Source organism: Solanum stenotomum, chromosome 2 (assembly GCF_019186545.1).
Source record: "Solanum stenotomum isolate F172 chromosome 2, ASM1918654v1, whole genome shotgun sequence".
NCBI lineage: Eukaryota > Viridiplantae > Streptophyta > Magnoliopsida > Solanales > Solanaceae > Solanum > Solanum stenotomum.
The window spans coordinates 37906261-37930710 of NC_064283.1; the positions used below are offsets into that span (position 1 = coordinate 37906261).

General features: G+C 37.4%; 3 protein-coding genes and 1 non-coding gene across 5 annotated transcripts in view; 3 read left to right on the forward strand and 1 right to left on the reverse strand.

The window, feature by feature from the left end:
* LOC125854934 (OVARIAN TUMOR DOMAIN-containing deubiquitinating enzyme 1) overlaps positions 1–24450 on the forward strand; it is a 1192864-nt gene that overhangs the window by 584907 nt on the left and 583507 nt on the right. The window lies entirely within an intron of this gene.
* On the reverse strand, positions 3372–3932 carry LOC125855952 (uncharacterized). The gene has a single exon (XM_049535589.1). It carries the CDS (start codon positions 3930–3932, stop codon positions 3372–3374), a length of 561 nt encoding a protein of 186 aa, XP_049391546.1.
* Positions 4553–4659, forward strand: LOC125857318 (small nucleolar RNA R71). Its single transcript, XR_007445641.1, has one exon. It is a non-coding gene; the product is annotated as a small nucleolar RNA R71 (small nucleolar RNA).
* Positions 9682–10833, forward strand: LOC125855953 (uncharacterized). The gene has a single exon (XM_049535590.1). The coding sequence runs from the start codon at positions 9682–9684 to the stop codon at positions 10831–10833; it is 1152 nt and encodes a 383-aa protein (XP_049391547.1).

Here is a 24450-nt window from a genome sequence, read left to right on the forward strand (position 1 = left end):
TTGTATATACTCGTGAACAAGTTGAGGACCTTGATACATTGGTTGGACTGTTTCTTTGCTAAAGCACCGAGGTTTGTGTATAAACTTGTACTTGCACTCTTTTAACCTCTAGTATATTTGAAATTGGATCTTGTTACCTTGGCTACCTCTTGTCACTTTGCATTGTTGTGTTGGTATCCTTTGAGAAGTTAAAGATGCTTGTGTAACTCGCCCACTTGTACGGATTGTTTGATCACTTGGCACTCTTGTTGGGACCTTGTCCTTCTTGTGGCTGTGACTTTGTCACTATTGGCATGCCTCTTGATTCGGATCATTTGCCATCTTGACTTTGGATTTTTAGTTCGTCTTAAGTATGGATGTTGTCCATTTTAAGTACGAATTAGAAAGCCATTTTTAATATGGTTCTTGGTTCTCTTGATTATTGGGCTTGACCCTTCTTGATATAGGGTGTCGACCCTTCTTGATACTTGTTTGTGCTTGGTGTGAAGACATGAGGTACATATTGGGCGAGCCTTGTTGTTGAATCTCTTGGAAAATGATGCTATGAACGTTCTTAACAATTGGGTCTTTAAATATCGAACTTGATACTCTTTATATATTGTTTACTTGATTTATTAATTATGTTCAATTATGTTGCTCATGACTTGAGAAAGTTTGTTTTGTGAATCGGATGGCTCCAAAACTATAGTTTTGCACCTCTAAGCTATATGCTTAGCGATAGTTGTTTCTATCGTAGGGAATGATCGAGAGGAGGCATGAAGCTGGCCATTGGGGATGGAAGATCACAATTGCATATAGACATCTATATTTTGCATAAACCTTGGGACTTGTACATGATCTATGTGTTGTATAATTACATGAAGTTTCGAGGACGAATTTGATCATGTCACCAGGGGTTGTAATATAAGTATGACTGTGTGTTTTGTTCTTTTGGGGCGTGAAAGCCCAAGTCTTGTAATATATTAAATTTACCACTAATTTTGAATGATGGTATGAAGCATGAACCACCTAGTTTGAGTACTCGGAAGTTAGATATATATGTTTTTTCTAATGTGAGGACAATATATATATGCATAAAAATCTCGTAATTTATTGGCTTATATGACTTTGGTAGGGTCGTTACACTACAACTACCCATTCTAATATCATTCTCCTAAAATCCAAACTCCCTCCAAGTTTCTCTCCCAAATTTCCCTCTCAAGCTAAGGAAGAAGAACTTAGGGTTTCAACTTAGCATCTCCAATTCACCATAGTGTTTGGGCCTTGATCACTAAGGTATGTTATTATTCACCTATGGAGTCCTTTCCTCCATAGAGTTCCTAAAATTATCCAATTTTACAAGTTAAATTTTCAATTCAAAGTTAGGATTTTATTCAATCATCATGGGTTCTTTTCAATTATGAATCATTAGTTGTTTCTATTTTTAAATGCATGAATAGAAGTAATTACATGTTTTTGAGTTGAATTCATATGAACCAATGCATGATCCATGACTTTTGACTATCAACACATGATAAATTTTATGAACTATGAATTTATGAAGTTATACATGTTTTTATGAGATTGATGTTTATGACTTGAGGCTGCTTTTAGATGAAAGTATCAATGAATATGGTGAAATCATTTCTCACATAAGGATTCATAAGTTTGAAAGGCTTTCTCACCTAATTGAATCAAGATTTAAGGAGTTATCATAAATAACTTTAGCTTGGATTGTTAACTTAATTGTGTCTTTCTATTGAGCCCAAATGCACACGCAAGTGTACGTGATTGCACAAGTAGTATAGTTCTTTTTAGAAACGAGTTATTGTTTCCAATGGACTTATGATCAACTTATATTTGCTACTAATTACACAATTCGACCAGAGTAACTTTAACAGAGATTGAATGTTGTTTACTACTACTACGACTACTGCAATAAGTAAAGTAACTAATGTGAACGACTTCAAATTGATGTTTTGTACAAGTAAAAGATAATTCCAGGGTTGCAGGATGCATTGAATTTCAAGTATCGTAACTCAGGTAATGAACTAATTTAGGTTATCAAGTCACTAATTTATAAGGTTAATTATATGATCATGGTCTCCGGACCTCTAATCGCCTACTATAATTAGTTGTACTACATCATCGAGCGGGGATAGGTAGTCCTAATTGGTGAGCATTTATATTTCTTCCTATTTTATAACTAAGCTAGGTGTTCGTCCGAGCGTCACTACTAAACACAAATCAACTCAATTTAATGGAATATCAAGCTTTTTATATTCTTTGGTCTATCTACCTTAGTGTCTCCCGAGTTTAAGAGTAGACAAGAGATTTATTTCTAAGATGGATAGTCAAGAAATACTAAATCAAGAACATACAAGTAACTTAAAGTGATAACCATGAATTAATCCAAAACCATTAATACTCAACAATCATCCGTAGCTACAGCCCTAGAACAAGGGCGTTCAGCCACTCATAATATTTAAAAATCGTAAAATAGTATTATTCATGCGATTTTCAAAATAAAGAAGAGTTAGAGAATCGAAACCTACAACAAAACTTTAATCCTTGCTCTTGCACACCCAAAAGAAGTTGAACCCTAAAAAATAGCCCTAGGGTCCTATTTATAGAGTTTAGGAAAAGTATTCCCAATTCCGATCTAAAGAGGAGTCCTAATTAAATCAATTTGTGTTGGGCACGTTAGGCACAGGCTAGGAATAATTTAGGTGCTTCTTTAATTGAGGGTTTGGGTGGAGGTCCCAATTCACCGATCAAATGAGTCCACCCTACCTTTGTATGTTCCTAATACTGCCACATTAAGACAAGCCACTATATCTTGAGCTTCAGTATCCCCATCTATGTCATGTCCACTAAAACTCTTTCCAAGAGATCCTCGGAAACAATGCAATGTGACTTTACTGCTAGATCTAGAATAGTAATGGCGGACAACTCTTCATAGACGGAAGGCAATTTCAAGGCCCAATAGACGTCAAATACCTCAACCTTATCTTGTGTCCTCATATTCAACTACCCAGCTACTACATCAATCAATGCTCACCCCATGGCCAAGAAAGGACGCCCCAAAATAAATGGAACTTCTGGCTCAAGCTCAAAGTTTAAGACTACAAAGTCCACCGAAAGATCAATGATCCCACTTGCACCAACACATCTTCAACTACCCTTTCTGGTCTTGCAATGGATCTATCCGCAAGTTGGAGAATGAAAGTGATTGGTATTGGACTCCCTAATCCAAGTTTCTTGTATAAGGATGTCGGCATGAGATTAATGCTCTCACCTAAATCACATAAACCCTGGGCATTGACACTTTATCCAATTGTAATTTGCACTGTAAAGTTACCCGGATCCTTCAACTTCTTTCGTAGTCTATTCTAAATTCGAGAACTGCACTCCTCAGTAAGTGTTACCATTTCATACTCTATGAGCCTCCTCTTGTTAGCCACTACCACTTTCACATACTTGGAATACTTACGAATTCCCTGCAAAATATCAACCAAAGGAATTTTAATGTGAACCTGTATAAGGAGAGAGAGAAACTTACTGAAGCATTCATCTTCATTCTGCTTTCTGAACTTTTGTGGAAATGGATGAGGTGGTTTCATTTGAGGAACACTCTTCTCAAAATTGGAGTTATCTACCACCTCTTCTTGCTTATTTTCACTACTCACTACCTCAATATCTCTATTTTTTTGAGCTAGTTCCTCTAGTTGTAGCCTACTTCTGGTAATCACAACATTCAATTGCTTAGGGTCGGGCTCAGTGTCACCCGGTAAACCTCCTTGTGGGTGCAAGTTGAGCGAATTAGCTACTTTTGCAACTTGTTTATCCAGATTTAATTGTGGCATTTGGATGTTCCTCAAAGTCTCATCCTGCCTATCCACCCTTGCATTGATTTTTCCATTATCGACATTGTTCTTCCCGATTTCTACCATCAACTTTTAGAACAACTCTTCATTAGTCATACCCCTTTTTGTGCACTTTGGTTTTCTCCTTGGCTATTATATTGATATTGTTGTTCATTTCCTTGTGCTCGATATTGATTAGACCCTTGCACTTGGTTTTGGCTCTCTTTTTTATTTCCACCCAATGAGAAGTTGGGATGGTTTCTCCAAGTGGAGTTATAAGTATTGCTGAAACCCTGCGAACCTCTACCTCTTTGTGCATTGCCCACATAGTTCTCGAAGTCCGAATTCACTTCACAAAATTAAGTTTCATGTGCTCCGCACCAAACTGTTGTTTGTTGTATAGCATTCATCGGTGCTTGATTTAGTGCAATTTGCTTGAAGTTCATGGTTATGTTATGGTTCATTGCATCTAGTTTTGCGTTTATCGCAGTAGATTGATCCACATCTAGAATTCTGGCAGCCCTTCATGTCGTGGTCCTTGGTACTTTCCCATCCCAAACAGGTTCCCTTCTGAGAGTCTATCTAGGAGGTCAAATAGCTCCTCATGAGTCTTTGCTAAAGCTTATCCACCTGCTGCACTATTAAGAAGTACGCGTGCATTATAATAAAGACCTTCAAAGAAAGTGTGAGCAAGTACCTCATTAGCTTGGTAGTGATGTGGACAAGCATTCAACAATTGTTTGAATTGAGCCCATGCTTGGTAGATATCTTCCCCATTTTTCAGCTTAAAGCTCAATATTTCACTCCTCAACCTTGCAGGTTTGCCTGATGGAAAGAATCGACTCAAGAACCCTTGTTGTGATGGAATTTGGTGGCTCTGTATCTAACCACTGCCTTGATTTTCCCAATAATGAGTGTGGAAAAGGAGTCAACCTCACATAATTTGATGAAATCCCATTTGGGATGTATGTATCGCTTATCTCCAGAAAGTTCCTTATATGCATTTGCGGATCCTCGTGAGGGAGACCGGTTAATTGCCCCATTCCATGGATGAGTTGCACCATGTTCTATTTTAGCTCAAATCTTCCACCTGCCGGTGGTTTCCATATACTTGATTCCACATTGGCTGTGAGTGGGAGTCAACCTCACATAATTCGATGAAACCCCATTTGGGATGTGAGTGGGACTGCCACATCACAGACTGGTCTTGCCGGTATAACTGGGGTACCTCTTGTCCTTCGTTGTTCATGTTTATTATGTGGTCACCCTCAATATCTTTCGAGATACCTAGTCACAATTCTTATTGATGTCCTTGATTCACCAGTTTTCTGCGTAGTCGAAAGGCTCTTTCAAGTTTGTCATCTGGGTCGACAAGATCTCATTTTCGAGCCAAACTTAAGAACCAAGTGTCTACAATACAAAAGATCTAAAGATTAAGCTATTAATACTTGAACAATCTAATTGTAGACTTAAGAAAAGTAAATATAAAATTAATTCCTTAAGTCCCCGGTAGCGGCGCCAAAAACTAATTGTGCCCAAATGCATACGCAAATGTACGTGGTTGCACAAGTAGTATAGTTCTTTTTAGAAACGAGTTCTTGTTCCCAATGGACTTATGATCAACTTATATTTGCTAAGATAATTCCACAATTCGATAAGAGAATCTATAACAGAGATTGAATGTTGTTTACTATGACTACTGCAATAAGTAAACTAACTAATGTGAACAACTTCAAATCGATGTTTTAAACAAGTAAAAGACAATTCCATGGTTGCAGCGTGCATTGAATTTCCAGTATTGTATGGTAATGAACTAATTTAGGTTATCAAGTCACTAATTTAAAAACATAATTATATGGTCATGGTCTCCCGACCTCTAATCGCTTACTCCAATTAGTTGTCTAACTACATTTTTCAGCGGGGATAGGCAGTCCTAATTGGCGAGCATTTATATTCATCATGTTTTATAACCAAGCTAGGTGTTCGTCCGAGTGTCACTCCTAAACAGAAATCAACTCAATTTAATGGAAGATCAAGCTTTCTAATCTACCTTAGTGTCTCTCGAGTTTAAGAGTAAACAAGAGATTTATTTCTAAGATGGTCAGTCAAGAAATATTAAAACAAGAACATAAAAGTAACTTAAAGTGATAACCATAAATTAATCCAAAACCATTAATACTCAACAATCATCCGTGATCGCTTTTTCATTTTATGAAGTTTTCTCTCTCTACGCTCTCTCTAAAAAATTTGCTCTCAAAAAGAGTCCCAAAAAAAGGCCCAAACGGTAACCAACGGTCATTTGAGCGCTGGGTTACAGTTCCACCGGAATGGCTTTTCCACCGGCGTTGGAGGTCCCCCGACCTCCGGACCAAGAAGGAGAGCAGCGCCATGAAGAGATACATCTTCCCCAACAAGAAGCGCCCTCAAATTCACAATACAACTCAACGATTCTGGAATCCAATACAGCGATCACTGTTTCTTTATCGGAGGATGAGTTGAAGTGGGCACAAGAGATTATTTCTTTGGCAAAATCGGGAGTGATTCAGATCCTTCCAATTGCAGGAATAAACTCTACACCTCAAGACCTATCTATGGTTGTAAAATCACACAATTCTCTCTTACCAATTGAGAGTTCTGGTCAAGCGAATTTAGGAGGCAACTCGTCAAAATCGCCCCAGAACTCAAACGAACATTCGTCGGAATTGAGGCAGATTTTGGAACTGCAAAATACAATCCTAGAAGCTACTCAACCTAGCGCACCCAACCATATCAATATCAACTATGATAATGAAGGAAAAAATTCTGGCAAAAATTCCGATCAAGTCACCGGAGCTCAATCGAACGAGCTGATAAATGCAAATACAAGTCTTCATATACAAGAAGGTGATATGATAAAGTCAGTTACTTTCCAGCAAAGCTCAAGCACAAATCAAACAAGTTTCCCATCTAAGGCTGCTGGCAAGAGCAGTAAGGCAATATCAATGGAACACAATTCCAATAACATTCTGGGAGGAGAACACTCTGCAGGAGGCAACAAAAATGATGAGAACAACATTGAGGTAAGTTCTAAATGCACTAATCAATCCAAATTAGCTAACACTCATAATGCAGGTAAGGTGTTTGTGGAAATTCCGAGGAGCAATGAAAGGAGCATAAACCAAGATGAAGGGAAGAAGGACAGTGGTGATCACAATCAGGTACCCAATGATGTCGATGAAAATCAAAAAACACAAGAAAATGGTAAGAATTATGCACCTAAGGTCAACCACAACACAAATGGTAAGTCGGTTCTTCATGTTCATAGTCAGAAAGATCACAATAAACCTGATAATTTGATGAACTCTGATAACAAAAATAAGCATGAGAAAGGTAGTCATTATGTGCAGGCTGCTGGAAAGGAACAAATTGTAATTGACAATAACAAAGGAAACAACATTATGGATCCTAGAGTCCCTCCACCCATCAAAATTTCATCCAATTTCGATACCCACAGACCCAACTATCACAAAACCAACCAATCTAGCCCCAAAAAGAACCAAAACAGGCCCAACGCCAACAACTTTGGCAACAACACTACCAACTCTCAAACCTCTGAGCCTTCCCCACCCACAGTTGTCCAGTCTCTAGGCACCAGACTCAGAGCTAATCAAACTACAAATACCACCCCTGTCATCATCAACCCCCCGATTGTTGCCTCCAGACAAGGCAGGCCCTCTGTTACTTTCTTTGAGGATGATTTTATGATCAATATGGCAACAAGGTGTAAATACACCCTTGTTGGAAAATTCATCAATGATATGCCTAAAATGGAGGTGATAAGAAGAAGTTTCATTGCTCAAACGCAGTTAACTGGTGGAGTTAAAATAGCACATTTTAACTCAAGACACATCTATATTGACCTGGATAATGAAGCTGATCATGTCACAGTCTGGACAAAGCAAAGAATGTTTATCGCAGGGCACCAAATGAAACTACAGATGTGGTCTCCAGGTTTCAAGCCTGAGGAAGAGTCTCCATTTGTTCCCATTTGGGTTACACTACCCGAACTGCCCTGGCACTGCTATTATATGGATTCTTTAACTGTTATCTTGTCCCCTATTGGTAAAGCCTTGTATCTCGACTCTGCTTCCCTGCAAAAAATAAGAGGAAGTGTGGCAAAGGTCAGAGTTCAAATAGATCTTACAAAAGAGAGACCTCAACATATATGGATTGGTTTTTCTGAAAAGGACCCTTCTAAAGGCAAGTGGCAGCTAGTGGAGTATGAAGAAGTTCCTCTTTACTGTCTATATTGCATGCAGCAGGGACATATTGCAGGAACCTGTCCTCTGAAGATAAGAGAGGAGGAAATCAAAAAGAGGAAGGATATGGATAACAACAAGAAGAATGAGGACAAGCAAAACAAACAAGAGAAGAAAAACAACCAGCAGCAACAGATGGAGAAGGATCAAATACAGGAGAAAAAACAAACAAAAATAGGGGAAGCAACTGATAACAATGTCACTAACAAGGAAGACCAATGGCAAACTCGGACCAGGAGGAAGAATAAAAATCACAATCAAAACAATGATCAAGGTAAGACTACACATTCACAAGAACAGGTACAGCAGGCCAAAACTAAAATGCAGGAACAGGTACAGGTACAATAGATTAATACTGACCAAGCAAAGCTGCAAATACAGGAGTCAGGTATGAATTTTAAAAATTCTGATGTTGTGAATAAGGAATTTGATGATCAGACTTCATCACCCCCATCCCCTGTAATTGTTATTGTTGAGGATCATTGTTGTGACAATGATGTCCCTTCCCCTGTTATCCCTACTGTGTTGGCTGATGAAGTTTGTGAAGGGAGGCTGGAGGTGAAGGAGAAACCATCTAACTTGCAGGAAGGGGAACCTAAGGGGAGGGCATTGTCTCAGGTTATGCCTGAGAATCAAACAACTGACCATAGGTTGGACCTTCAAGCTCCTGCTACCACTAAATCTCAACAGAGAAAACAGGCTAATCAAAACTCTGCTGATCCTCACCAAGAACATGATTATACTCAAGGTGGTAATCAATAGGTTCAAACCAAAAAAGGGAATGAAAAACAGCACAAAGGGGCTATGGCCAAAGACATGGGGAACAAGGCTAGTACTAGCAGACAAGAGCAGACTCCCAAGAGCAAAAATAAACCTAGTAAGAAAAAGAGAGACGCAAACGAGAAGAAACAGGCTGAAATGCAAGAGTAGGTTCACAATGACAATGACCAGAATACTATTCAAGCTGCAAGGACAAGCTCATGCAAAAAGTTTATCATGGTGGATGAGCAACAAGGCATGGATGTGGTAGATACCCCTCCACAAGGTAAACCTCCTGATCAGACACAGCTGAAAAAAACAGCCAGAACTCAGGTTATAGATGAATACGATGTTGAGAATTCTGAAGATGAAGTGGATATAGACAACCAGCCCATCAATGAGCAAGAAGATGATGATGAAGTTAGTGAATTATTGATCAAAGCTTTTTTTCCTAACAATGACAGTGTACTGGAGAAGGAAATTCAACAAGTAGCTAGCATGCAAGGTCTCTCCCCCAGAGGCATACACCGGGAAAGACTTCCATATAAGAAGTCTACTCCTACTATTAATGCCACCTCCGGCAGACCAAATACAAGACTTTTCTCCTCTAGATCATCTCAATGATAAGTACAATCATTTGGAATGCTAGAGGTATTAATACCAAAGGTGTGATTGAAAGACTCAAAAATCTCAAAAATATCCATCACTTATCCATGATTGTTATCTTGGAACCTTTTTCAAATAGCATTCAAATAAACATGTTTAAAAGTATGCTTGCCATGGATCATGCTACTAGCAACACAAATGGGAAGATTTGGCTCTTTTGGACCAATGATATCTCCTGCAAGGTTTTAGAGGCAGATGGGCAGCAAGTTACCTGTGAGCTCAGTCATGTGGAATCTCCTGACAATTATATCAACACTTTTGTGTATGCCAAGTGTAAAGACTACCTCAAAAGACCATTATGGGACAGGATGCTACACTTGGCTGATACTAACAACACAATTCCTTGGTGCACAGTAGGTGATTTCAATGTCATTACAGATATTGATGAAAAGCTTGGTGGAATCCCTTACAATATGAGAAAAAGGTTGGAATTCATTGGAGTGATTGAAGCTTGTGGACTCATGGATTTGGGGTTCAATGGACCTAAGTTCACTTGGTCTAACCAAAGGGGCATCAATTTCAGAATATGGAAAAGACTTGATAGGGCCATGGTTAATGATAGGTGGTTGCAAGACATGCCTCAAACTAGCATCACCCATCTTCCTGCTGTGGGTTCTGATCATTGTCCTCTTCTTATGGAGATGAGTATCAGACCTGAAAACCATATCAAATACTTCACATTTCTCAATTTTTGGGCAGACCAACCTTCCTTCTTAAGTACTGTGACAGACTGCTGGAACATGCAAATAGAAGGAAACCCCATGTGGATTTTTCATCAAAAAATAAAAAGGGTGGCCTCTACTCTTAGCATTTGGTCTAGAATGCAGTTTGGGGATGTTTTTGCTACAGTCAGAGACTATGAGGATAAAGTTAAAGTTGCAGAAGAGAACCTCATTCAAAATAACACAGAGGAAAATAGAACTACACTACATGAGCTTAATGCAGAATACATTAGATACATGAAGTTTGAAGACTCCATTCTTAGACAAAAGTCACAGCTTCAATGGTTCAAAGAAGGGGATGGTAACACCAAATATTTACATGCATTGATAAGAGGAAGAAGAAGAAAATTGTTTATTCACAAGATCATCAACGACAATGATGAGTGGATACAGGGGGATGAACACATTGTTGAAGCTGCCTGTAAGCATTTCCAGAACATTTTCACTGGAGAAGAGAAGCTCGTAGATGAAGTTCCTATGAATTGCATCCCAAGAATGGTCACTCAAGAACAAAATGATAGGCTACAGATACTCCCTACTTGAAACGACCCCAAAAATGCCCGAAAATGTGCTTCGGAAACACCTATAATTGTAATTTCCATATATCTCAAAATCCGTGCATGATTTCGGAAATTCGACTTCATATTCTTATTCAGGGGGTCAAATTGAGTGGAAAATGGGTCTAACCCGAATTTTAGAGCAACCGTATCAAAATTTGAAAATCGCAAAAAATGCGATTTTCAGGGTCAACTTTAAAGGGGCATATCTCTTAGCACACAAGGAATTGGAAGGGCCACTACCTATTAAATTAAAGCCCTTCTAGTTATCTTTCCAATGCAATTGGTTTCACCTCATTCCGAGTTAGGATGAAGGAGTTATGATCATTTTTGTAAAACCTGTCCGGGCAGAATTGCAATTTCCAAAGAGCTACGTTACTGTAGCGGCTGGGACGTTTTTCTTTTATAAAAAAGAGGATTGTCCCATACTTAGTTATATTTCTTTCTAGCTTCAAAACACTCAAAAACACTCACTAATCCCTCTCCAAAATTCCACCAAGATCTTCAACCAAATTCAAACATCTCAAGTTCTAATTCCGGATTTAAGACTCAATCTCAAGCATCAATTCTCCATTCCAATCTTCATCAAGGATTCTCCAAAGTTGAGGTATGTGGGTTGATTGTGGAAACCTTCCTTTCCACAAGTCCAACCATTTATCCTCTATTTTACTTCAAGTTTATGGGTCCTTATGATCATTTATGAACTCTTGAATTAGGGAATTACTACTACACATTCTATTATGGTCTATTTTTGCATATTATCATGAAATGGAATTATTATGTGATGTTTATGGTTTTCATGCTTCCATGATCAAATTATGAAGGTTGATATATATATGTATGTTGTTGGTGGGCTGATTTATATGTATTTCGGAATTGGTTGGACTTAATACTCTTGAAAGACATAATTTTATCTACATGAACAATAGCCCACCATGTGTTTGATAAAATGCCATTGATAGAATTCTTAGGAAATGGAATGTCCAATGTACATCCTATGAGTCGGATGATTATATAATTATTGAAATGATGATGAAAGGGATACATGTATATGATTTTCTCTATATAAGTGTTGTGAGTCGACCAAGCCTAGCTCGGGGGGTTGTAGGCCCGGGTAACCGTATCAAGGGGTTGGTACCTTGGTTGCCTAGTACGGGGGGTAGTAGGCCCGTATAACCACATCGAGGGGTTTGTACCTTGGTCCCTAGCTCGGGGGGTGGTAGGCCCGGGTAACCACATTGAGGGGTTTGTACCTCTTTCGCCTCTCCAAGGGGGTGGTAGGCCTTGGAAAATACTATATTGATGGTCACTCACCACACATGTACTACGTCCCACTAAATATGATTTTTATGTAAGCGTCATTATATATATCATTTCATTAATGTGCTATCTATCGGGTATGATTATGCATTTTTCCTATGATGTCCATCTATTGTAGCATTGCATTGCATCCCATATACTTAGTACATTCAAACGTACTAATGCATACTCTATGCCTACATGATGTCACCATGTAGGGACCGGAGCACCGCTTGACCATCCTCCTCCGCGTGGCTAATACGATTTCCTATCAAGGTTATTGGTGAGTCCTCCATTCCGGGGACGTTGCTCATGATCTTTTGCTATGTATAAGACTTTTTCTTTTTAGTTATGTTTTGACTATGAGGGTGAGCCCGGTAGTTTGTCTTGGCCCCGCTAAGTACTCATGTTTAGAGGTGGTGTTGAACAAGTTGTGTATTATGCTTGAGCTTGACTCATCTATGGTATTTATGTATCATTCCTTTTTTTTTCTCTTGCTCCCTTAGTCCCGATTTCCCCCTTGATTATGCTTATCGCTTATGGTCATTTTAATTGCTTCCGCGACCAAGGATGTGTAATGATATGCTATGAGGCTTGTTTGGGGTTCCTTCGGGTTCCCCATTCGCCGGTCACGTCTAGGCCCTAGGCTTGGGTCGTGACACTACTGTGGATGAGCTGAAAGAAGTAGTCTTCTCCATGAATCCAAACTCTGCTGCTGGACCAGATGGGATGAATGGTTGTTTCTTTCAGAAATGCTGGAGCATTATTAAGCATGATCTTCTGGCAGTCATTCAGGCTTTCTTCAGTGGCCAAATGTTACCAAAATATTTTTCCCATGCTTGCCTTGTTTTACTTCCAAAAATGAAAAACCCCAATAAGTTATCAGAGTTTAGGCCCATAAGCTTGAGCAATTTCACTAACAAGATTGTGTCTAAACTCTTGTGTCTGAGACTTGCCCCTATTTTATCTAGTTTGATATCACCCAATCAATCAGGTTTCGTCAAGGGAAGAAGTATATCTAAAAACATTATGTTGGCCCAGGAGATCATTCATCATATAAAAAAGCCTACTATTGGTAGTAATGTGGTTATCAAGCTAGACATGGCCAAAGCGTATGACAGAGTATCGTGGTCATATATTTGCCTAATTCTCAGGAAGATGGGGTTTGATGAAACCTTTATTATTATGACATGGAGGATTATGGCTAACAATTGGTACTCCATCATAATAAATGGCAAGAGATATGGTTTTTTCCACTCCACAAGAGGTCTTAAACAAGGAGACCCCTTATCCCCGGCCCTATTTATTTTAGGTGCCGAGGTCCTTTCCAGATCCCTGAACAGACTTAACAACAACCCCCTTTATCATGGTTTTCATATGGAAAGCAGGGGCCCTCAAATCAACCATTTGAGTTTTGCGGATGATATCATTATTTTCACTTCGGGAAGGAAGAGATCTCTTGAGCTTATAATGAATAATTTGGCTAATTATGAGAGAATTTCTGGCCAGCTTATTAATAAAGCCAAAAGTCATTTTTTACTTTCGCCCAATGCCTTCAACAGTACCAGCGACAGAATCAAAAGGTGTACAGGTTTCCATCAGAAAGGAGCTCCTATTACTTACCTTGGTTGTCCACTATTTATTGGTCGACCAAGAATTATCTACTTCTCAAACATCATCAACAAAGTTATGAACAGAATCACAGGATGGCAGTCTAAGATGTTGAGCTTTGGAGGCAAAGCAACTTTAATCAAGCATGTTCTACAATCTCTTCCAATTCACTTGCTGTCAGCTATTTCACCTCCTTCAACTATCATTAAGCAAATCCAAGGTATCATGGCCAACTTCTTCTGGGGTGGAGAAATGACCAAAAAAATTATCATTGGTCCGCTTGGAAAAATCTGAGCTTTCCTTACGATGAACGGGGTATAGGCTTCAGACTTCTAAGCGACGTATGTCAATCTTTCCAGTACAAACAATGGTGGGTCTTCAGGTCAAAACAAACACTATGGGGGGAGTACTTAAAGGCAAAATATTGTCAAAGATCCAACCCCGTAAGCAAAAAATGGGACACGCGTGAATCTCAGGCATGGAAATACATGACGAGAAATAAGGACACTGTGGAAATTCATATTCACTAGAAAATCAACTTAGGTTCTTATTCTTTCTGGTGGGACAATTGGCTTGGTATTGGCCCTCTTGCCCAGTACTCTAATAACAACAACTGATTTAATACAGAAACTGTATCAGACTTCATGGAAGGGGGGCAATGGAACCTGGCGAAAATTCTTCAGCAAGCTCCACAAGAACATGTACACAATGTCTTGGCAGTCCAGTTCCAGCTGCGGCCTGGTATCGATGATCAACCTATCTGGAGCCTTAATTCCAGTGGTGAATTCACATGTACCTCTGCATGGAATGTCATTAGGGAGCAAAGAACTAAGACCAAGTTCAACACGTACAATTGGCATAAAAGCATCCCCTTCAAAGGCTATTTTCTCCTATGGAGGGTTGTACGGGGAAAGCTTCCTATGAATGAAAATCTTGCCAAATTTGGGGTGGAACCTAGTGCGTGCTACTGCTGCCATATATCATGTCTGGATACTATCGAGCACACCTTCAATTCGGGAACTTTTGCAACCTAGGTCTGGGAATTCTTTGCTATTCCCTTGGGTATCCAAATTGATCACTTACCTCTCAGATATGTAATTATGAGATGGTGGAGCTCTATGTACAACAATAAAGAACATAAACTTATTATAAAATCCACTTCAATCTTTATTTATTGGAACTTGTGGAAAAATAGATGTGCTAAGAAGTACGGAGGTAAACAATCCAACCTTGCTAGGGTCAAATTTGCTTTGTTTAAGGAAATTTTCAGGCTGCTGCAGATAAGATTTCCTTATATTTCTTGGCCCTCTAGCTCGAAGAATATTTGTATCCGCATCGAGCAATGCTACCACGATACCAAAGTTACTCTAGTGCAGTGGATCAAACCCCCTGAAGTGTGGGTTAAACTAAACACTGATGGAAGTGCTTTAAGCAACCCGGGGAAAATAGGGGCAGGGGGTATTCTCAGGGATTCAAATGGGAAGCTAATCTTTGCATACTCAGCTCCGTTGGGGGAAGGTACTAACAACCAAGCAGAAGTAGAGGCGGCGATCTTCGGTATATCATGGTGTGTTCATCTAAACTACCACAAAATCATCTTGGAGGTCGACTCCCAGCTGTTGGTGGACTGGTTACTGGCCAAATCACTCCCTGCATGGAACATTGCTCCTCAAATTCAGAAAATACAAATGCTCACTACTCACTTCTCACACTTTAAATGTATTCATACATTCAGAGAAGCCAATTATGTGGCAGATGCACTCTCCAAACACAGCCACCAAATCACGACTCCTCAAATTTATTACAACAATCAGCAACTGCCTAAGGAAGCAGCGGCATATCTTCAACTTGACATGGATGGTCTGGCAAGCTTCAGAAGAAAGAAAATGAAGAGAATCAAGAAACCTCCATGATTTATTCGCAGCATAGAAGATCAGTGAAGGAGCTTGAACTCCTTCAGGCCCTTTTTTTTGGATGATCCTCCAATCATCTCTTATAGACTCCCTCGTGTTTAGGATAGATTTCGTTTAGTCTTTCCTTTTTTTGTAAGGGGAGAGTCTCCCTTATTTATTTTTCCTAGAATCTGTGTATCGAGAGGAGTCCTCTCACATAGGTGCATAGCTGATAGGTTCCTTTTCTTAGTTTGGTGAAAAGTGGGAGAACCTACTAGTCGTATAGTAGGCTACCAACTTTTGCACCACCATTAAGTGGAGGTAAGGTTTATGTCCCCCTCTATGTAGCTCTTGCTTTTTATCTATGATAAGGCCTGGGGGTGTTGCTAAACCCTTGACCCCTTCAAGGGTCGTTAAAAAAAAAAAAATAGTCATCCGTAACTCTAGCCCCAGAACAAGGGTGTTTAGCCACTCATAATATTAAAAAACTGCAAAATAGTATTGTTTTTGTGATTTCCGAAATAAAGATGAGTTAGAGAATCAAAACCTACTACAAAACATTAATCCTTGCTCTTGCACACCAAAAATAAGTCGAACCCTAACAAAATAGCCCTAGGGTCCTATTTATGGAGTTTAGGAAAAGTATTCCCAATTCTGATCTAAAAAGTAGTCCTAGTTAAATCATTTTTTGTTGGGCACGTCGGGCACAGGCTGGGGAGCTGTGCCAGACAGTGCACCAACTTCAGCCTTGAGTAGTTCAGGATTTGGCGCCTTGCGCCAGACAATGTGCCTCAAGGCGTGCTCTGTAGTTCTGCCCTTGGCGCCTCGCGCAAGGGAGTGCCCCTCAAGGTTGCATCAGTAGTTTTTGCCTTGGCGCCTCGCGCCAGGCAGTGCACCACTTGGTTTGCTCCTCATTCCATATTCATGCTTCCTCGCTCCTCTTTTGCTCAAATGGACCCCATTCACCTTGAAAGTTCTTGCATCATATAATCACATGTCTTAGTGCACAATCCTAGCAAGTTAGGTACAACAATGTCAATAGTCTCAAGATTATTCTTAAATTTAACCCTAATGTGGGTGATTATTGGCAATTTTGGTATATAAATATGCTTTAGATCACTTTCCATGAATGGTGAAATGATTATGACCAATGATTATTTCGTGGGATTTTACTTAGTACCTAGAGGATATTGAGATGGAGGTTCTCCCATTAGTAGAGCTTGGGTCTCTAGTCAATCTTCTTGTGCCTAACTACATGCCCTGTAGGTTGTCTTAGCTAGTGGATCCATGTAAGCTATAAGTTTAAGGTTGTTGCCTTTCCAAGTAATGCCATCTCTTTTCGGTGTGGGATAGACACCACATCGCATGTTTTAGCTCACATGGTCTATGTCAGTTAATGGTAAACTTTCAACAATAATGAACTAAGGTTACCTTCAAAGTATCTCATAAAGTATTTTATATATGTTACGCTTGCATTGACCATGGTTATGACTTGTATTTTATAACCTCTTATCATATGCCTTAGCTTCGTCATTGCATATCATGTAAAGCCCTTTTTAGCATGATTTCATAACTTTTATGCATTTCTTTCATACTTAGTATACTTCATGTACTAATACATACTTGTGCCTACATAGTTTTACTAATGTAGGGTCCGACACTCCTACCCCACACACTTGTGGCTAGTTGATCTTTCTCTTGGCGCTCGAAGATTAGTAAGTCCTCATGTTCCAAGGACTGGGACACCTTTATTGGTTTCTTTATTTCAGTTTTCTTTCATATGTATGTGGTGTAAGGGTAATTTCTCAACCGCTTTCTTTTGATGTAATAGATGGCTTGTTGATACTATGTTAGACTTCTGTTATATCGAACTCTTTCCTTTATATGATATTGTTACTTTTGAAATCTTTATTTTATGATCTTGTATAATGTATGTTAAGTGGCTTTTGTAGAGCCTTTTGAGATTCTATACACCATGTTACACCTAGGTATACTTTGGATCGTGACAAGGATATACCCACGATTGACTCGGATACCACGCATGATATACTAACGGTTGGCATGAGTATCATTCTTGGTATGGGAATATTCATATATGATTGGCTTGGATACCATGTCGGTAAATATTAACGGTTGGCACGGGTACAACGCCTAGTACACTAATAGTTTGTTTGTGGGTTCCATGAGAGAACCGGATTTACTTTTTCGTGGCGTGATGGTTACATGTTTGGTTCCATAAGAGGACCAAATTTAGGTATTATGTCATATTTATCTCATGTTGGTCCTTCAGGAGCTGGGTTGGTTATTTTAAATTGTTGGGATGGTCCTTGGATAGACTAGGAGTGCATATTATATATCGTAGTGATGTTTTATGAATCTTTGGATGTGTGGCTTATTTGAATGGTGTGTTGAATAAATTCTGGCTTATTGTAATGTTGTGGATCATGTGAATTGTGAATGTTAAGTTTGGATGAAGATTAGGAGTCAAAGTTATGTTTCTGATAGTGATTAGAATTGTGTGTTATCTATTTTGCCAAATCAGCTAAGGACCAAGGTGTTGACTTAAGAGTTTTTATAACAATAGCAAAAACAAGATAATTATAAAAATAAAATTATTTTCATTATTTTAGGTTGTTCACGCTATCTGAGAGAGTGCATACACTATTTACTCTTTATGCTCAATGGACAAAAATTGATATAATAATACCAACTCAAAATTATTTAGAGGAGATAATTGAACCTTCACAAAGTTCAAGTGTATTCTTGAAATTCAGACTTAAAAAGTTATGTGAGAAAATGGTCAAATTTCCTCTTAATCGCTAATCGAATTCTCAACTACACACTTATATTTTACAGAAATCGACTATTTTAAAGCGAAATAATTATACCCTTAAGTGATGACATGGCACAGAGAGTTTGCTCACACTCTTAAAGACATGTGGAAGTCAAAGAACTGATAAAAAATATTTTTAAAACATTTTAACTTTTTGTTAAATATAATTTTTCAAATTTTGCCTTTTATTTTATTTACTTTTTTTNCCCCCCCCCCCCCCCCCCGGCTCTCTCTCTCTCTCTTTGTCTCTCTCTCGTCAGTCAACACTCACCCCACCTGTACATTTCCTCCACCACCATCACCATAGCAACCACATCTCCTCACCCATCTTCTAATACATTTTCATAATTTGTCTCACTATTACTCACAATCATTAACACTACAAATCACCATCAAAATTACCAAATAATCATTAAAATTATTATTTATGTAGTCAAAAAACTAATTATTCATTAATTATTTCCTTGCTCTAGTAAAATTTATTCACCTTCGAATCTTAATTTTTAGTCTCTATTATCGTCTGATAAAGGAATCTAAAGTCTAAACTACACACAATAAGATTTAATGAACTTGAGCAGCAACCCTTAATTGATTCTACTAAACCCCAAAAAATGTGATTTCTTCGAGTGTAATACTTGAATGTGTAAATCCTCCACTATTTAAAAAAGAAATCAAAAGGGCAGATTCATACCCAATTCCAAGAAGATTAACGAGAACTTCAAACTTGAATTGGTGTTGAAATTGTGGAATTTGAATGGAAAAGGTGAAAGGGGTTGTCTAAATAGCTAATAAAGTTGTGGTGCTGCTGCTAATGAATATTGATATTTGATTTTGTGGGTTATGAAAGGTGGAGGTGGGGGTGGGGGTGACTAGAGAGGAATGGGGTGGAGAGAGATAAATGTTTTGGAGTGTTACAATGAAAGAAATTAAAGCATAGCTTAGGAGAAGTGAAGAGTGGAGAAGATGATGAAGAACAACAATTATGTTTTTTCTTCTATTTAGATATATACGATATTTGACAATTGGCAGGCGTGTGGTGCACACTACATGGAAAGGATTAGGATGTCTAGTTTTAGGGTTGTATATATTCCACTTTAAAATAGTCCAAGGGGTAATAAGAGCTTCGTGAAATATAAATGTGTAGTTGAAAATTCGACTATAGATTAAGGAGGCATTTGACCATTTTCTCACATTTTTTCCTAAATCAATAAAGGACCACTAAAAGCATCTTTACATCTGCAAACAGAGGTGGACCCACCCCTCTAGGTGGGGTGCACGTGCACCCGTTAACTTCGGAAAAAATCATGTATATATATGTATATTTATCTTGAGAAACTGACAGAAATTAGAATATAATTAACAGTGCACCCATGAAAAACATAGGAGTGTCATTATGTTGTTGTACAAGCTAGAGGATCCACCCGCAATCTAGTTTAAATTCAGCTAGAGTGTTTATTTCATGATTTTTATTTAAGTTTATCTTAGAGCTCATATTTCAGCTAAGGTAATATTGGTGCACCCAAAGTTTTCAAATCCATATTTGCCGTACAGATATTAATTTTCTACGTTTTTAATTTAGGTCATATGATTTAATGTTTTTACTTTATATCCAAATCTTGAACCATTAAAAACTAATATATAAATATATGTTTTCTTTTTCTCCTGGTTGTTCATCGCTTATATTGTTTTATAATATAATATTTATTGCTCTTCTTTTTTACTCTTCAGAGATTAAACTTTGCTACGTTTCTTTTTTTAACAAATGTATGTTATAATAAATTATAAAGAAGAAAAACAGTTCAACGATTAATTGAACAAATTTTGAATGATGAAATCAAAATACTTTTATACCAAGACAAGAAATACTCGTTTTGTTCAAGAATAATTTCATCTTTTGATATGCATTAACTAATTTAATTTCGAAATTTTCATTTTATGTTCGGTTTATGAGATAATTTATTGCCTCATAAATATGTATCATATGTTTTAAGTTACAAGTTTAAAGTATTTTTCTTTTTTAAACTTTTGTAGCGTTTTTCTATAGAGTTGAAACTTGAAAAAGAAAAAAAAAAGAGTTTTTGAAGTTTATTGGAAAATAGTTTTGAAATTTGAGGTTGTCTTTGGACATTGTGACACCCCGTAGTCTAGTAGGCTAACTAGCGCTAAGTGTGAGGGCAATAAGCCAAGAACTAGGGGCAAGAGCCAAGGAAAAAGGGCAAGGGCCAAGGCTGCCAAGCTTGCCAAGGCATTGCCCTCCACCATGGAGGCGTAGGCGGCTCGTAGTGGCCACCACGGCTCGTGGTGCCACCTGTGGTGGTGAAGCAGTAGCTCCTCAAGGGCTGCCCAAGTTGGGCTCACCTTCACGAGCCACTTCACGGCCAGTGGTAATGACCACGGTGATGACTTCAACTCCTAAGGGGCAAGACAAGGTGGCCTAGCTACTGGTCCAAGACCATGAGCAGGACCACGACTCGTGATGCCCCTCGTGAAGGCTGGCCAGTAGGCTACTAAGTAAGGGTTATTTTGGACTTCCGATTTGAGTTAGATTAAAGTGAGGTCATTTTTTATAAGCCTAGTACACCTATATAAGTGATTTTAACCCTTTAAACTCATCATTCAAGTCATATTTTTCAAAACCCAAAAGATTTCCCCAAATTTCCTCCCCTCAAATATTTCTCTCTCTAGAAACTTGAAGAAGTAGAAGAAGGAAGTTCAAGCTAGGTTCAAGGTCAAGGCTCAATTCCTCCATTGAAGCTTAGCATTGGGCTTTGTTGTTAAGGTATGATAGCTTTCATGTATGGATACCTTTCATCCATGAGGTTCCTTCAAAATTCAATTTCAAAAGAAAGATAGAAATCCCCCATTGTTATGGTTTGATTCAAAAGTCATGGGTTCCTTTCAAACTTGATTCTAATGGTTGAATTATGTTATACTAAGCATGAATTGATGATTTCCTATGGTTTTCATGATGTATCCCCAAGAACCCATGTGATTCTCATATTTCTCAATTGTGATCTTTTGATAATGTGGGTCTTTGTTGATGAAAGGGGAATTTTATGAATTGATGCATGAGGTGATATAATCACATGAATTATAATGAAATTCATGTCAAATGCTTGAATTCTAGATGTGATGATTGAAAGTAGGTTTAAAACCTTGAAAGAGTAAGTATGAAATTAGAGAAAAGGCATAAAGTGACACCTGAAATTGTCCTGAATTTTCAAAAAAGACACCTAAACTATGTAAGCGTCCTATTACCTCCCTAAACAATCCTGAACTGATATTATTACATCATTTTTTGTCCACCTGGCATGGAGAATGTATGCACTCTCTTAAAGAGCGTGAACAAACTAAAAAAACAAATATAATTTTATTTTTACAAGTATTTTGCTATAAAATGTTTTCTTGTTTTTCTTATTATTTTAACTTTTTCTCATTATTTTTTTCTTTTTCTTTCTTCCTTCTTCTTCAAAAATTCATTGCCATCTTCATTAAAACTTCTCACTTTCAGTGTCACTTTTTACCACAACTCCACCTCCCTTTTATACTACTATTAGTTTAACTCTCTTCAATTTTAAAATTATATCTAACTATTTTATTACATTTCGAACAATTTGATAAACACATTAGATTTCAAGATGATCAGTAGGTATTATTTAGTTTTTTTTATCTAAATTTTAGTTAAACATTTTCAATTTTCGGAGAATTCTTATTCTTTCAAAATTATCATTTCTAGTTTTCAAGTTATATAAAAATGAGATAAATCAATTGATGATACCATCAAAATTTTGATTTTTCTTAGAAAAATAATTAGTTTTATTATCAATAACTCAACAAAGTCTAGAAAATAGTATAATTTGGAAAGAAAGGAATTTGACCGAAGAAGAAGAAGAAAAAAGAAAGAAAATGGAGGGGCTCAACTTGATGTGTGGGTGGGGTGAGGTGAGGGTGGGAGGAGAAGAAGAAGAAGAAAGAAAGAAGGCCAACCACATATACAACCCCTCTAACTTGTCCACATTTTTCATTTTGGCAACCCTTGAACTCCATTTTTTATGTTCCATTTTAACACGAAATACTATTTTTATGATTTATTTATTTTTATATATATTCTTCAATTGCAACTTCTTATTTTAAATCGACATGTGTCATTTAATTTTAGTTAAAAAATTAAAAATTAACAAACAATAATTCTTTTTAAAAAATAATAATTTCTTTTTAAGAGTATTATGTATTTTTGTGTGAAAAATAACTGATGAAATTGTGTTGGTTTTCTTTCTTTAAAATCACCGACAACCTAACAAAGTCAGTCGAGTTTTAACATTGTTTAGTAGTGTTATTAACAAAGTCAGTCGAGTCTTTTTGAAGATGAGTTTTTTTATTCGTATTGATTTATATTAAAAATTAAAAGTGAGTATTTGCGTTAAATTTAGATAGCCTAGATGATAAGAAAAAATAAATAAGTGGTGTTATTTAATTTAATTGAAATGTTTAAGAAAGAAAATCAGAGAACTTTCGTCAATTTATTTTCATGCAAAAATACAGAGAAATATCAAAAAATAATATTATTGTTTGAATTTTTTTATGTTCATTCGCAAATGTTTAATTTTTTTAATTAATAGACACACACATCTATTTTTTTTAAATAAGAAATTGCAATTGAAGAACATAAATAAAAACAAATCATAAAAATTAGTATAAGTGTTTAAATGGTACAGAAAAAATGGAACAAGTCTAAGTTAGAGTGCCAAAATGAAAAATGAGGGCAAGTTTGAGGGGCTATATATGTGTTTGGCCAAAAATGAAAGAAAGAAAGAACATGGAGGGAGGGGTAGATTGAAAGTAGGGGTGGAAAAATGAAGTAGAAATTAAAATGAAATTAAAATTAAAGTAATAAAATTAAAATAAGTCAAAAAGTAAGAGAGACAAATAAAGAAAAACTTAAAATGAAAAAATATATATCAAATTAAATTAACACGTGTCACACAATGATTGGTGTGTGATAACACTTGCCATTTAAAATCCGGAATGATCGAAAAATGATGTAATAATATATGTTCCGAATTGTTTAGGGGGGTAATAGGACGCCCGCATAGTTAAGGTGTCTTGTTGAAAATTCGAGACAACTTCTAGTGTCACTTTATGTCTTTTCTCTATGAAATTATGCGTGTTTTATGAACTTTATGTAAATGCTTTAAGGATGCTTTGAGAGTAAAGTGTCAATGATTATGATAATGTTGTTGTATTGATTGAAAGGACATTCTCATGAACACATAATGAACATGATGTGAAAGTTTCTCTCATATAATGAAGATTCTAAGGTTGAAAGGCTTTCTCACCAAATTGAATCTAAGACTTACATGTAGACATGGACGGTGAAAGGTTTTCTCACGCATGATCTAAGAGCTATCCTAACGAACGAACTTGGATTGGTTGTCAAAGACATCCTTCCATGAGACATGATTTAAGTAAGATTTAACAAGTACTCCGTGGAATTTATGCTTAGCACCGAGTGGATATTGAAATGAGATGGAAGCCTTTTATGTCAGTTGAGTCTGGGCTTCCCATGTATGTCTCATGAAATGGAAGCCTTTTAGGTCAGTTGAGTCCAGATTTCTAGTAGCAATCTCCGTATCCCATAAACTACGTGCCCCCGTAGGTTATTTAGCTAGTGGATCCACCTAAGCTAACAAACCATGGTTCTACTTTAGGCAAGTAGGACAATTCTTTTCGGTGTGGGTAACACCAGGTGATCATGTTATAGCTCACATGGTCTCATGTCGATTAAGGCTTATCTCCCACAACAAGAACATGAATAATGAACTAAGGTTACTTCAACAAGTATTTACATGAGTTCAAAGGTGTTAAAGATGATGTTGATTTATATTGTCCATGTTTTTGACTTAGGATTTCTATTCTCTTATAAGATGTTTAAACTTGGCAATTTGCATGCTTTGAAATGAAATGTCCC

Excerpts from the sequence above, each read along its gene's own strand:
- LOC125855952 (XM_049535589.1), bottom strand. The coding sequence starts at position 3,932 with ATGGTAGAAATCGGGAAGAACAATGTCGATAATGGAAAAATCAATGCA.
- LOC125855953 (XM_049535590.1), top strand. The coding sequence starts at position 9,682 with ATGGATCATGCTACTAGCAACACAAATGGGAAGATTTGGCTCTTTTGG.